Source organism: Desmodus rotundus, chromosome 5, assembly GCF_022682495.2.
Source record: "Desmodus rotundus isolate HL8 chromosome 5, HLdesRot8A.1, whole genome shotgun sequence".
In the NCBI taxonomy this organism is placed as follows: Eukaryota; Metazoa; Chordata; class Mammalia; order Chiroptera; family Phyllostomidae; genus Desmodus; species Desmodus rotundus.
The window spans coordinates 106,346,793-106,362,969 of record NC_071391.1 but is presented as its reverse complement, the minus strand read 5'-3'; the positions used below and the strand labels follow the sequence as shown (position 1 = coordinate 106,362,969).

The 16,177-nt window shown below is 40.4% G+C and overlaps 1 protein-coding gene across 1 annotated transcript in view; it reads right to left on the bottom strand.

The window, feature by feature from the left end:
* Window positions 1-16,177, bottom strand: part of POLR1A (RNA polymerase I subunit A) — an 83,764-nt gene that overhangs the window by 35,266 nt on the left and 32,321 nt on the right. Inside the window, exons 13-14 of the mRNA XM_024558484.4 lie at window positions 15,418-15,672; window positions 6,387-6,578 (exon numbers count right to left, since the gene is read on the bottom strand). Coding sequence (XP_024414252.2) covers window positions 6,387-6,578; window positions 15,418-15,672 — 447 coding nt within the window. The remainder of the gene's footprint in view (window positions 1-6,386; window positions 6,579-15,417; window positions 15,673-16,177) is intronic.

Genomic DNA, 16,177 nt, shown 5'->3' with positions numbered 1-16,177 from the left:
TGAGGGTAAGGGCAACCGGAACTCTCATGCCCTGATGACTGAGGTGTAAATGGCTACAAGCACTTTGGAAAACTGTTTATTAAACCATTTAAAGTTGAACAAAGATCTTATGACCTGGCAATTTGATCCCTTGGAATTTCTTTACCCATCAAAATGCATATATAATGTCAAAAAAAAGGCATATATGAGAATGTTCATAGTAGCTGTATTGGTAATAACCAAATGAAGATAACTGAAGAGAACCCCAATGTTCATCAATAGTAAAATAGATAAATACTCTATTTTTCGGACTAGAAGACACACTGGGCCATAAGATGCACCTAGGTTTTAGAGGAGGAGAACAGGAAAAAAAAACCCTGCTCCACCATGCACCCCACCCCCCCGCCCCACAGCCAGGTAAGCTACATTCGGACTATAAGATGCACCCCCATTTTCCTCCCAAATTTGGGGTGAAAAGTGCATCTTATAGTCCAAAAAATATGGTATGCAGTGTTATATTCATATAATGTTATACTATACAGCAATGAAATAAACCACTGCCATATGTAATGACATGAGTGACTATAGACAGATATGACTTACTGCAGTACTGTATTTATGCACAATTCAGGAAAAGACAAAACTTACCTACAGTATTAGAATTCAGGCTAGTGGCTACCTTAGGGGAGAGGCAGACATGGAGAGGGGTCCGCAGAGGGTCTCTGGGAGTGCTGGTGACATCCTACTTTCTGATCTGGGAGACAGTTTACAAAGGTGTATTCCTTTTGTGAACACACATTGCGTCATTCGAGATCTGTAATGACAGGCAAGCCCTCTTTCTCTATCTGCTCCTTCAACAAATGAGGAGAGACCTCAGATTCTTAGGTGGAAAGAAAAGCCCTCGAGATACTACGCTGAAATGCCTGGAGACAGCCTAAGACTTCATCTTCTGGGCAGTACGAATGAACTGCCCGAGCTGAGTTCCCTGTCTCTGGATTATAAACACGGTTTTCTCTACAGAGGTCCGTGCAGTAGAGTCTCTCTTCCCCTTTTCACCTATTTGCAAAGAAATAACACCCTGCACCAACCTCTCAAGAAACACTGAAAATTCTCAACTGTTACAGTAGTAAAACGGGTTTATTTTCTAATTTTATTTAATTGTAAAGTAATAATCATAGCCCAACACTATGAAATAGAAAAAAAATTACTAACACAGACCAGATTATTCTATAGTTTTGATCTTTTTTTATGCCAAGCTTGTCACATACATGTTAACAAGGTCGCAGCTGTGACTGCACATGGGACTGGTTCTTCTCCCAGCGCCACGTCAGAGGGTTTTCCAGACTGCCACTTGGCATTTTAAAGCCACTATTTAAAAAAAAAATACACTATTTGTAACAACTATATAATATCTTAAGAAATGAATGTTCTACCATTTATTTAGCTCCAATCTTCAGCATCTAGGTTTTTCTGATTTTCTACCACGATAAACCACGGTGTCATGGACTGCTTTTTCAAGTAGCTTTTTCTACATTTCAGATAGCTTCCCTCAGCTGGATTCCCAGACCGAAGGGAATGAACATATTTATGGCACCAGATAACAAGGGTGGGCAAAAGTAAGCTTACAGTTGTGAGTATGCAAAACACAGAGTTGACTCTTGTATTATCATTTACTAATTACTGTATTATTTATTATTAACCTATTTTTGCCCACCCCTGTGTATTCTTTGTCTATTATATGGTTTTATTTTGAACACACTGATTATATTTAAATAAAATTCTAACAAATTCTGGACACTATAATATTACTTAAGACTTATAAATCCACTGACTTCCAAGATACCATTAGATGGCTTATAAAATAAAGGCATATAAACAGGAATAAATATAAGTAGGAATAATAAAGTGGACAAATACATAGAGCCAACTAACTAAATGAGGAGTAGGCAAACTAGCCTGTAGGACAGATCTGGCCCACCCCCTTTCTGTAAATAAAGTTAGCCTAGGTAACGGCTATGCTCACTCATTTCTGTGTGTCTGTGGCTGTTTTCATGTTATAATGGCAGAGCGCAGTAGTTGTAACAGAGATAGTATGGCCCCCAAAGCCTAAACTATTTGCTATCTGGTTTTAACAGAAAAAGCTTACCAACTCCTTGAACTGAACTACCCACATTATAGATTTTAATCTTAAACCGTAGAATTCCCTGTATATTCTGTTAAGGCGACTTCTATTTTTGTCCAGGATGGAGCAGCGATGACCGGATTCACTCTCCCACCAGAAACAACCACCAAAGCAGACAACAATATAAAACAATGGTTTTCAAGACAATGGGCATCAGGTAATGAAGCACAGTGATCAGCAAGGATATAGCAGACACGACCTATCCACTGAACCAAACTGACATTCACCGAGCAGTCCTTCCAACAACAACACATTACACTGTTTTTAAGGGCGCATAGATTTACAAAGACAGACTGTGACTGAAGCCACAAAGCAAATCCCAATGAACTTCGGTTCGGGTCATCCAAGGTATGTTCTTTGGCCACAATAAAATTAAATTGGAACTCTGTAACAAAGATATCCGGAATAACCCTAAATATTTAGAAATTAAATAATGGACTTTTAAAACTCATGTGTTAAAAAAAATAAAAAAGAAGCCTGGCTGGTATAGCTCAGTGGATTGAGCATGGGCTGCAGACCAAAGGGTTGCCAGTTCAATTCCCAGTCATGGCACATGCCTGGGTTGCAGGCCAGGTCCCCAGTGGGGTCCATGTGAGAGGCAACCACACATTGATGTTTCTTTCCCTCTCTTCTATTTCCCTCTCTCCAAAAATAAAATAAATAAAATGTTTTAAAAAAATAAAGAAAATTAGAAAGTATTTTAAAGTAAATGAAAATACAACATATCGTAATTTGTGGGATATTATTTAATTAAACTTGGGGGAGAAATTTATACATAAAATGCTTGTATAAAAACAGGAAAAAACGCTCAAATCAATGATGTCAGCTTCATCCTTAAAGTAACTAGAAAAAGAAAAGTAAATAAAATCGAATGAAAACAGAATAAAGGAAGTAATAAAGAACAAAGTGAAATCAATTAAACAAAAACCAGAAAAATAGAGAAAGTCTATGAAAGCTGGTTTGTGGAGAGCAATAACTGCCAATATCAGGAATGAGAAAGGTGATCCACCTACAGACTGTACAGAAAGAAAAGGGTGGTGTAGGAATACTGTGAATAACTGTATGCCTATAAATGCAACAACTTAGATGAAATGGAAAAATTCCTTGAGAAAAGAAAGTACCAAAGCTTATTCAAGATAAAGATAACCTGAACAGCCCTATATGTATTAGAGAAATAAAAATTTTAGTTTAAAAACCTTCCTACAAAGAAAACTCCAGGTCCAGACATTTAAGAAAAAAATAATACCAGTACTACACAAACTCTTACAGAAAACTGGCGATAAACTACTTCCCAAGTCATTCTATAAAACCAACGTGATACCAAAACCCAGCAAAAGTATTACAAAAGAAGAAAACTACATACAATATCCCTCACGAACACAAATGTAAAAAAAAATGCTAAACAAAGTATTTGTTGAATTTAGTGATGACACACAGGGTAATGCCTCACAACCAAGTAAAGATTATCCCAGGAACGCGAGGTTGGCTTAACTACACTCCCAGGACCACAGACTTAAAGAACTGAAGAGCAGAGAGACACTTTAGAGATCATCAACCTGACACCCTCTATTTTATAGATGAGGAAATGAGGTCCACAGAACCAAGATCACATAGCTGATTAGTAGTTAGTTAGGTCTAAGGATGAAGCTGGAGACCCAGCCAACAGCAGAAGCACATATTTTACTGCATGCAATTATTTGGCCACTACACATACAATTATTGTATTACTTTAAAGGGAAGTATAGCCCTGGCTGGTGTAGCTCAGTGGATTGCGTGAGGCCTGCGATTCCCAGTCAGGGCACACTTCTGGGTTGCGGGCCAGCTCCCCAGTAGGTTGCATGAGGCAACCACACATTGATGTTTCTCTCCCTCTCTTTATCTTTCCCTTCCCCTCTCTCTAAAAATAAATAAATAAAATCTTTTTAAACAAAAAGGGAAGTGTAGTGTGGTCCTTTGGGAGTTAGGAAATCCTGGGCTTGAATCTAGCTATCTTCTAGAGACTCCGGCATATAAATTAACTTCTCCAACCCTCACTATTCGTAAGTGCTAAATGGTGCTAACAGTGGTCTCTGCACATGCAGGCTGATTGTGAGGATTCAATAAGATAACACAGCTAAAGCATTCAGCAATAATAATAATAACAATCACAGTAATGTACCCAGGAATAAATTTAACCAACAATGTAAGACCCGTACTCAGAAAACTATAGGACACTGAAAAAAGAAATTAATGAAGACATATATAAGTGGAAGTATAAACCATGTTCATGGTTTGGAAGAAAGAACATCATTAAAATGTCCATACTAACCAAAGTAATCTACAGATTCAATGAAATTCTTATTAAAATACCAATGCCATATTTCACATATCTAGAACAAATATTTCAAAAATTTATAAGGTACCAAAAAGACCCCAAATAGCCCCAGCAATATTGAGAAAGAAGAAGAAAGTTGGAGGGAATACAATACCTGATATCAAACTCTACTACAAGGCCACTGTAATCATAATAGTCTGCTGCTGGCATAAGAACAGACACACAGATCAGTGCAACAGAACAGACAGTCAGAAACAAACCCATGCCTTTATGCTCAATTAATATTCGACAAAGTGGGCAAGAGCATGCAATGGAGTAAATACAGTCTTTTCAGTAACTGCTATTGGAAGACCTGGACTGGTACATAAAAATGAAACCAGACCACCAAATTATACCATATACAAGAATAAACTAAAATGGACGAAAGACTTAAATATTAGTGTTAGTACCATAAAAATTCTAGAGGAAAACATAGGCAGTAAAATTTCATATATCTTAAGTAGCACTATTTTTATCTCCTAGGGCAGGGAAAACAAAGGAAAAAAAGAAACAAATGGAACTACATCAAATGAAAAAGCCTCTGCATGGTTACAGAAAACACCATCAGAATGAAAAGGGCGCCAACCACATGGGAAAATTTGTTTGCCAACAATACCTCAGACAAGGGTTTTATCTCCAAAATATATAAAGAACTCATACGATTCAATGTCAGGAAGACAAACAATCCAATTAAAAAATGGTCAAAGGACCTGAACAGACACTTCTTCAAGGAGGACATACAGAGGGTGCACAGACACATAAAAAAATATTCAAGTTTACTAATCATCAGAGAGATGCAAATTAAAACCATAATGAGATGATCACCTCATACCTGCCAGTAGCTACCATCAATGAATCAACAAACAAGTGCTGGTGAGGATGTGGAGAAAAGGGAACCCTCATGTATTGCTGGTTGGGAATGCAGACTGGTACAGTCACTGTGGAAAACAGTAAGGAATTTCCTCAAAAAAGATTAGCTGGCTTTTGACCCAGTGATTCCACTTTTGGGAACATATCCTAAGAATCCTGAAACACCAATTCAAGAGAATATATGCACCCCTATGATCACAGTAGTCAAGATCTGGAAACAGCCCAAGCGCCATCAGTAGATGAATGGATGTTACAAAAAGCTGTGGTACATTTACACGATGGAATACTACACAGGAGTAAAAAAGAAGGAACTCTTACCTTTTGAGACAGCATGGATGAACCTGGAGACTAATATGCTAACTGAAATAAGCCAGTCAGTGAAAAACAAATAGCGTACGATCTCACTTATATGTGGAATCTAATGAACAAAATAAATTAATGAGCAAAAGACAATCAGAGGCACAGAAACATGGAATAGACAGCTGTAAGAGGGGAGGGGACAAGTGGGGACTGGTTGTAAAAAGGTGAGGGGATTAGACAAATAACATATGTATAACCCAGGGACATGGACAACGAATGGTGTGGGGATTGCCTGAGGGACTGGGAGGGGCTGGGTGGAAGGGGGGAAAGGAGAGGAAATTCGGACAAATGTAATAGCATAAACAATAAAATATTTTTTAAAAAGTAAAGCACTCAGCAAAGCACTTGGCCCCTCCCAACAAATATTACTGATATTACCACCAACACCACTGCCCATAACCACTGTATCTGGATAACAAGCACATCAAGTTTAAGTTAGAAGCAAAGGACAGAAACCACATAGCCTCCTCTTAGTAGATATGCCCTTGAAACCACCCAGACCCATGAGCCCATCAAAGAGACAGTCAGACTACTGTCTGATTTATTTCTCTGTCTCTGGTATGGGCTCCCCTCGGAATGAAACCTTTTATATGAGTGGCTGGTTTCCTTCTGATGTGTACTCTGGTTGTTTTCTCCCATTACCTGCTTTCCCGTCCACAGTGGAAAAGGCTTCAGGATAGCAGGGGGAAAGAGCTTCACGTGTCCCACTTTGTCTGTGAGTCCTCGGTACACCAGTTCCATATATTGCTCCCGGGTGAAAAAGCAACCCCGAGTGGTCATGTTTGCGCCCGAAACCATGTGATCTTGAATCAATCCTGCCAGTGGCTGGCCATCCTACAAATCAAGACAAAAGAAGAACAAAGATAAATTTTAAGTCACATCTAATTCCTGATCATCTGCTCGGAGGCCACCTCCTAGCAACAGCCTTGCCGTAGCCCCATGTTGCCTTCCTCACGTTGCCTTCTCCGGAGCCTCAGGCCAGAGCCCAGGCCTCTTGTTTTGAGAACAAACTGCCCTCCAAAGCGCATGACCAGGGCTTCCTGACTGGTTTCCACCTTTGCCATTTGCTCACAGTTCTGTATCAAAACTGCTTCTAATTCAACCACTTCCACAGTCCTTTCCTCCATAATCCCATCTGGTTCTAGTTACTCCCGCATAATTTTGACATTTATGCATAAATGTGGCCTGGCTACTGTTAGCTATGTTCTTGTTTTTGTATTTTGGTTTTACGCATTAGTATTTTTCACACATTTCTGGCCCGGTTCTCCTATAAATTGGTCATCCATTCGACAGTTACTGGGAGCCTACTATGTGTCTGAGCACTTGGTTAGCCCTTCAGTCTACTTCAGTGGAACAGACAGAAATCCCTCATGACAAGGAAGAGCCAGACAGTAAAAAAATGACTAGATAAGTACATTGACACAAGAGTTTTAAATGACACGGAGGAAACTGACAGAATGGATCATAATGTAGATCTGAGGCAGGGGGATGGCCAGGCGGGTCTCGGTGAGGGGCCGTATCACAGTGAGGCCTGAGAGTGACCTGGAGTCGGCCGGTGCAGGGAGGCAGGGTTCAGGCAGAGGCTCCTCGAGAGGGTCATGAGAGGACCTGACACACACGACTCGGAAGAAGGAAAGAATGTCTTTTCACAGTGCGGCACACGTTCGTAGCGGGCCCTTAAAAAGGGCCGTTATTTACCAGATGCTCAAACCAGGGCTTTCATAAAAGCCGATTTCTGGTTCGGTACATTCAACTCATTTGACACGTGTTATGGTTTTTCTGACCCTCAGTCTCCTGAACCTTACCCGCAGGTGTGTGTTCATGGCAACATAAGGCACACTACAGTAAAAATAGCTGTGCAAACTTCAACATTCACGGAAACAAGAAAAGTTTGTGCCCTGGATCTCAAGATTTTTATCATTTGATTTTGTTAAATACTACCCAGCACTGCCCTGGCCAGACTGCTCAGTTGGTTGGAGCGTCATCCTGTAATTGGAGGGATGTGGGTTAGATCCCCAGTCTGGCCGCGTGCAGGAGGCAGCCAGTCGATGCTCCTCTCCAACATCCATGTTTCATTCTCAATCCTTCCTCTCTCTCTAAAATCAATAAACACAACCCCGGGTGAGGATTAAGAAAAAAATACTACCCAATATTATTGCCATGTTCATAACTAGGGCTAAAGGAACTCAAAAAGGCAGCCTTGGTGAAGCACGAGTAATTAAACCACATGTAGTAATTCAAAAGCTTAAAGGAACACTTGTCAAATAGTCTAAATATACTGCAACAATGGCTCTATGTAAACTCAAAGCTAATTATTACAAACGGGCTGAAGAGATGCTGTGGATACAATAAGGCACTATCAGACGGAGCACACGGCCCTTCTTACAAAGGCTTTGAGTTACCAACTTGAATAAAAATTAAACTCTGCATCTTGTTCCAAAGACATGATCTTATTTTCCTTGGGGGAAACCCAAACCAGTATTAAGCACTTGACTCAGCCCACAATCTTTGGAGGGAGGCAGATAGAGATTTTTCCTTTCGTTTTCTTCCTTTAAAGAACATAATTACAAGTTATGTGGTCTATTCCATGCCTTCTCCTCTCTCTGTCCAGATTTCTACATGACTAGAAAATTACCTTAATGGCTAAATTGCTTTCAATGCAGTAATCATGAATTCTAGGAAGGAATGCTGATTAAAGCAATTTACTATGGGTCAACTTATGATTCTGAATTTTCTAAATCCTGCTTAGAATCAAAAAGACCATCTCTAAGTCAAAAACCCAGATAATTGTTAGCTATCCTATTCCACTTAATAGCACAGCAAAATGACACTACGATTAATGTCTTCGGTCAGTATGCTTAGAGAATTAGGGTCTTCTATGACTTGAATCTTCTACCTAAGTAGAAGTCAGAAAACTATTCTCAGGCCTTAACAAATATAATTTCCACAAAGCACTGGCCCTCCATAAACACAAAATACAAAAGAAAAGAAAAACATTAATAAGAAAGTTTAACTGTTTTCTGTAAAAGAAATAAAGTTTCATTTTTCTGTTTTAAATAAGAAGACAATACACTACTCTATGAAATACAAAAAAACAACAAAAATGCTTTAATTGTATACAATTGTTAGTTAAGAGCACCTGGAAATGTAAAAGACATGGAGTCCAGGCTGGTGTGGCTCAGTGGATTAAGCACAGGTCTGCAAACCAAAGGGTTGCCAGCTTGATTCCCAGTCAGGGCACATGCCTGGGTTGCGGGTTGGTTCCCCCTTTGGGGGCGTGCGAGAGGCAACTCGTCGATGTTTCTCCCGCACGTTGATGTTTTTCTACCTCTCTCCCTTCCTTCCATCCCCTCTAAAAATACATAAACAAAATCTTTTAAAAAACCCTAAAAAACAAAACACAGAAATGGAAACAAAGAAAAATATACCAAAAACATTACGAAAATATGGCTTCCCCAGTTTAACAAAAGCAGTTCTTCTTGTCCTTTTAGGATGTTGCCACCAAAATACTGCAAGCCATGTTGCATTTTTATAACCATAAATAAAACTAAGGATTCTACCTCTTGGCATTTATACTAAGGACTAAATGAAATGTATCAAGAATCCAAACCTCTGCTCGGACTGACATGGCTCAGTTGGTTAGGCATCATTCCACAAAGTGAAAGGCTGCAGGTTTGATTCTCAGTCACAGCAAATGCTCAGTCCTTGGTCAGGACATGTACATGAGGCAACCCATCAATGTTTCTCTTCCTTTCTTTCTCCCTCCTTTACCCTCTCTCTAAAAATAAATACATAAAATCTAAAAAAAAAAAAAAAAAATCAAAAGCTCTTTACCTAAGACATAAAAGATATTGACTAAAAGTGAAGTGAACCTCAGATCATTCCCTAGAAGTTTTTCACTTTGAGTTTGCTAAGAAATTATCTTATTCAACCAACTATAAAGCTATTACAAAGGTTAGAAAACAAAAGTAGGAAGATCATGTGTAACTGCAACAATAAGGTCAAGTTCAAGGAGTTCATCATCACCAAGCCCTTATTATATGAAATGTTAAAGGGACTTATCTAAGAAAGAGGAGATGATCAAAACTATGAACAGTAAAGTGACAACTATACAGTGAGCTGTGAAACTCACAACTGTCAACAACTGAACCTAAAAACAAACAAACAAACAAGAACTAAGCAAACAACCAGAACAGGAACAGAATGACAGAAATGGAGATCATGTGGAGGGTTATGAGGGGGAAGAGGGAGTGTGGGGGAAAAGGTACAAAGAATAAGTAGCATAAATGATAGGTAGAAGATAGACAGGGGGAGGTTAAGAATAGTATAGGAAATATAGAAGCCAAAGAACTTATATGTATGACCCATAGACATGAACTAAAGGGGGGGATGTGGGTGGGAGGGGGTGTGCAGGGCAGAGGGGAATAAAGGGGGGGAGGAAATAGGATAACTGTAATAGCAAAATCAATAAAATCTATTTTTAAAAGTCAACAGACCACAGGTGTTAGCAACGATGTGCAGAAAAGGGAACCCTGGTGCACTGTTGGTGGGAATGCAAATTGATGTAGCCGCTACAGAAAACACATGAAGGTTCCTCAAAAAATTGAAAATAAAACTGCCTTATGACTCAGAAATTCCTCTCCTGGGTATATATCCAAAGAAACCCAAAACACTTACTTGAAAAGATATATGCACCCCTATGTTCACTGCAGAATTATTTATAATAGCCAAGAAATGAGGATACCCAAGTGCCTATCAGTGGCACAGTGGATTAAAAAAAAGTTGTGGTACATAAATACAATGGATTCCAAACTCATTTTACGAGACAAGTATTATCCTAATTTCAAAACCAGATAAAGACACTACAAACAAAGAAAATTATAGGCCAATATCCCTGATGAATGCTAAAATCCTCAACAAAATATCAGCAAACCAAATACAGCAATGTATCAAAAAGATCATACATCATGATCAAGTGGAATTTATTCTGGGAATGAAAGGTTGATACAACATCACAAATCAATAAATGTGATTTATCACATAAACAAAATGAAGGATAAAAACCACATGATTGTATCAATAGGTGCAGAAAAAGGATTTGATAAAATCCAGCATTCATTTAGGGTAAGAACTCTTAGCAAAGTGGGATTAAAGGGAGCATACCTAAACACAATGAAAGCCATTTATGGCAAACCCAGTGGCAGCATCATCCTCAATGGGCAAAAACTCCAAGAGTTTTCCTTAAGATTGGGAACAAAACAGAGATGTCTACTTTCACCCCTCTTATTCAACATAGTACTGGAAGCCCTAGACACAGCAATCAGAGAAGAAAAAATAAAAAGCATCCAAATTGGAAATGAAGAAGTAAAACCGTCTTTATTTACAGATGACATGATACAATACATAAAGAACCCCAAAGATTCCACCAAGAAACTGCTAGAATAAATGAATTCAGCAAACTAGCAGGATATAAAATTAATATCCAGAAATCAGCTGCATTTTTATATGCTAATAATGAACTAACAGAAAGGGGAATTAAGAAAACAATCTCATTCACAATCGCTTCAAAAAGAATAAAATATCAAAAAATAAATTTAACCAAGGATGTAAAGACCTGTATTTCAAAGAAAGAGAACAAATACTTCAAAAATTTATATGGAACCACAGAAAGCCCCAAATAGCAACAGTGATCCTGAGAAAGAAGAACAAAGTTGAAGGAATCACACTACCTAATATCAAGCTGTACTGTGACAGTAATCAAAACAGCATGGTACTGGCATAAAAATAAGACACATAGATCAATGGAACAGAATAGAGAGCCCAGAAATAAACACATACTTTAGAGTCAATTAATATTTGATAGAGGAAGCAAACACATACAATGGACTAAAGATAGTTTATTCAATAAATGGTGTTGGGAAAATTGGACATGTGCAGAAAAATGACTAGATCACCTTGTTACACCACACACAAAAATAAATTAAAAATGGATTAAAGACTTAAATGTTAGACCCCAAACCATAAAAATCCTACAAGAAAACATAAGCAGCAAAATCTTGGATATTCTTGTAGCAGTATTTTATCAGATCTCCCCAGGCAAGGGAAACAAAAGAAAAAATTAAAAACATGGGACTACATCAAACTAAAAAGTTTTTGCACAGCAAAGGAAAACATCAACAAAATAAAAAGACAACCCACGGAATGGGAAAACATGTTTGCCAATACATCTGATAAGGGGTTAATTTCCAAAACTTATAAAGAACTTATAAAACTCAATACAAAAAAAAAAAAAAATCCCCAAACCCAACAAACAACCCAATTAAAAAAATGGGTAAAGGACCTGAATAGACACTTCTCCAAAGAGGACATACAGATGGCCGATAGACATATGAAAAGATGCTCAACTTCACCATTCATCATGGAAATGCAAATTAAAATCCAATGAGATTCATCTCATACCTGTCAGAATGTTGTCCCAACCATGCATTCCCAGAATAAATCCCACTTGATCATGGTGTATGATCTTTCTGATGCATTGCTGTATTTGGTTTACTGATGGCTATCATCAATAAATCAATAAACAAGTGCTTGCAAGGATGTGGAGAAAAGTGAACCTTTTTGTACTGTGGGGAAGAATGCAGACTGATACAGCCATTGTGGAAAGCAGTATGGAGATACCTCAAAATACGAAAAATGGATCTGCCTTTTGACCCAGTGATCCCACTCCTGGGAATATATCCAAAGGAACTCAAAACACTAATTCAAAAGAACATTAAGCACCAATATGTTCACTGCAGCCTTATTTACAGTCGCTAAGATGTGGAAACAGCCCAAGTGTCCATCAGTAGATGGGTGGATAAAACAGCTATGGGACATTTACACAATGGAGTACTACTCGGCCACAAAACAGGAAAATTCTACCCTCTGCACCAGTATGGATGAACCTGGAGAACTATGCTAAGAGAAATAAGCCAGTGAAAGACAGACAAATATCATATTTGGAGGGACTGAGCAAAAAGGAAAAAGGACTGGTGGACATGGACAACAGTGAGGTGATTGCAGGGGGGAGGGGATATAAGAGAACTAAATGGTAATGGGAAAAAATACAATAAAAAAATTTAATACATACATACATACATACATACATACAAACAATGGAATGACCTGGCCATAAAAAAGAATGCAATCTCACCACTTTTGATAATGTGGATGGACCTAAAGGGTAGTCAGACAGAGAAAGACAAATACTGTATGTTTTTGCTTAGATGTAGATTATAAAACAACAGATGAACAAACAAAATAAACTCAAAGGTACAAAGAACAAACTGATGATCACCACAAGGGAGCAGGGTGGGAGACGGGTAAAGAAAGGTGAAAAGGATCAAGAAGTAAAAATTGCCAGTCATGAAACTAATCAAAGGGGTGTCAAGCACAGCACAGGGAGCACAGTCAACGATGTAATAACTGTGTGCGCTGTCAGCTGGGTACGAGCCTTATTGGGGTGAGCACTTCACAAGATCTATAAATGTCTCATCACTATGGTGCAGGCCTGAAATTAACATAGTATTGTATGTCAACTGTGACTGAAAAATAAACTTAAAAAAGGAAATTAATTTACTGATATAAGCTTACTTATCTACGCTGTGCCTGTCTTCTGACCTAAAACCCATAGGCCGTAAAAAAGCATGTGATGAGGGACATGTGGATTTGAACAGGCCTGTCCTTTGCAGCACACAGGTGAGCATGAAGCCCCTATACTACCCTTGTCAATCAAAACCAAGTACAGAACATTCAAGTTCACTGGTCGGAGAATTTCAGAGCGCCCTAACTGCCCATGCAGCTGATGTCCAGAGGTCACTATGCCAGCAAAAACGTTACCATCAGCTGCTCTCCGGTAGTGTTCCTGCAGTGAACAGTGACACCACTCCCAGAGTTCGAGGGCCAGCCTGAGCCTGGGAACCTCTTCCTTCCACGTGTCTTCACTGAGCCCCAGCTTTGCCCATCAAAGGGGCTGACCACGTGGGCTGGGGTTCAAGTCCTGGCCTCACTGCTGGCTGGCACGCTACTCACGTATGTTTCCTCACATGACAATCACACCTGCTTCATAAGGCTGCTGAGAACTAAATACGAATGTTTGCAAATGGCTTCGAGCAGTGCCTGATGAACAGGCAGGGCTCAGTGGAGGAGCTTTTTCTGCCACCTCTACTACAGCTATGACAGTTATTATTATAGGAAAAAACAAGCCACTCTTCAAGTTAATAAAATTATTCCAAGTATTTCTTCTAATTATTAGCAAAATTACTGGTAAAATTTAGTAGAATTATTTCTTCTAATTTCTGAGTACCTGAGTGGGCCCCAACTCCTCCTTCCTACTTTTTGGCCCTTCCCTAACCAACAGCTGGCTAGGGTGGGCAGAGGAGGGAAATAAAGTTAAACTTGAACATTTGGGTCCCCTATAAAGCTACTGTGTTGTTATGTCTGGTGGGAAAAGCAGCTGGGATGCTAGGCCCCTGGCCACCTGCCTGATTCCTAGGGAGGCAGATGACTGATGGGAAAAAGAAGTTCCCAGAAGGAGAGGGCACCTATCTGTGCAGGACATCTCTGAGCAGCTTCCGGTGGCCCCTGAGTGCAAGGGGCTCCATCTCTCCTGCAGGAGGGCAGCAGGGCCCACAGAAGGGAAAAGGAATAAAACTCCACAGGATCCGGGAGTGCCCTGTCCTTCCTCCTGCTGCTCAGCTGTGTGTCCTGGGGCAAGTCACACACTCCCTCACGTGTAAACATGGGCTGAACATCACCTACTTCACCCTCTGTGGGGAGAGTGAAGGAGAAGTCTCCAAAGTGCTCTGCAGTGCTGGCACTGGAAAAGTGTTTGGAAATGGTAGCCACAGTTCTATACCATTTCGTTATTACTGCTAGCTCTTGCATACTCCACCACAGCCCAAGTGATGCATTATTATGAATCACTCTGATGCAAACGGCTTGTAATTGAAAAGGTCTCAGGTCTTTGGGTAAGTGGTGAGGGGTAAAGAGGGACCAGCTCTTTCCCCACTCTGTTGCCCCCATGAACACACTGACTCAGACCCCTGCCATGTAATAGGAAGGGGTCATCTAGCCAGGCCAGGGGGAAGGAAGCTGCATCCTTCCGTGTGTTCCTCTGGATAGCCATGACCACATGGGTCTGCCTCTGAGGACCAACCTCAGAGAGAGAAGGGATTCAAAGAGGAGATGATTTCGTGGCCTGGAGGGGGATCTCATTTGGGCCCTAGGAGTTAGCCTGCCTCTTAAAATTCATGCATATCAGAATTCAAAGGATCAAAGTCATTCGAAAACCATGGGGACCAACACAATGGGGATGCTAATCCTTGCCAAGGGTAATAAACTGCAGAATCCAAACCCAAGTCTGGAAGACAAGACCTATTATGTAGCTACTGAACTCAGCTTTTGGCGACGACCCTTATCATTTCTATTTTTAAGAAGCAGCAAAACAGAAACCTTTCCCTGGCTCTAAGCAACTAGAGGACCGAAAACGCCAGCTGGAAGAAGCCAGAACCCTGTGTTACATGTGCTTTTGCCCCAGAGCTGCCTACTGACCCCAGCAGCTTGAGAGGGCCCACATCTAAAGTGCCAAGTTGTGCCAGCGATGACTGTAGACGGGCCTCAAGGTCAGACCCACCTTGGGAACAAGGTACTGTTGATCCGTGCAGGCCAGGACGTAGGCCTCTGCCCGGCCCAGTTCACTCTGGGGGAAATGAGCGTTCATCTCGTCTCCATCAAAGTCAGCGTTATAGGCCTTACAATTGGCGTAGTGGAGCCGTAGGACTTTCTCTTCGGGCAGGATGCGGGCGTGGTGTGCTTGGATGGAAGGTCTGTGCAGGGTGGGCTGCCGGTTCAGTAGGAGAATGTCCCCGTTCTTCACATGCCGGCACACCTGGGCGCAAAGTGTAGAACAGAGGGGTGATCAGCGGCATCTTCAGCATCATTACTACCATTCCAAGAGCTCACCTCAGCCTGGTGGAGTGTGGCTTCTATCTGTCTCATGCTTTATTCAACTAAATGAAAGAGGAATTTTTAGTCTGCAGTAAAGCTCTAAAAATCTTTGAGAAATAGCTACCAGTCCAGCATAGCCCCACTGAGGCTCTGGGCTCAGAGGTACAAGCAACAGACAAGGCTCCAGGCCCGTGTCTTCTTCAGAGACACAGGCTATCCAGAGTCTTAAATTCCTCAGAGAATTAATTCAAAGAAAGAAATGAACACATGTGAAGAGAGCATATCTGCATGTATCATAAAACTCCTGGGCTTGAAAGGATTTGGCAGACCGCTAGAATCTACCCAACCCCCGACATTCATACATGAGAATGTTATTCTAAGTACAAACTCCACAGCTTGGAAATACCTTGCCCAACTTCATACAGCAGGGCCAGGAGTGGGGTGCA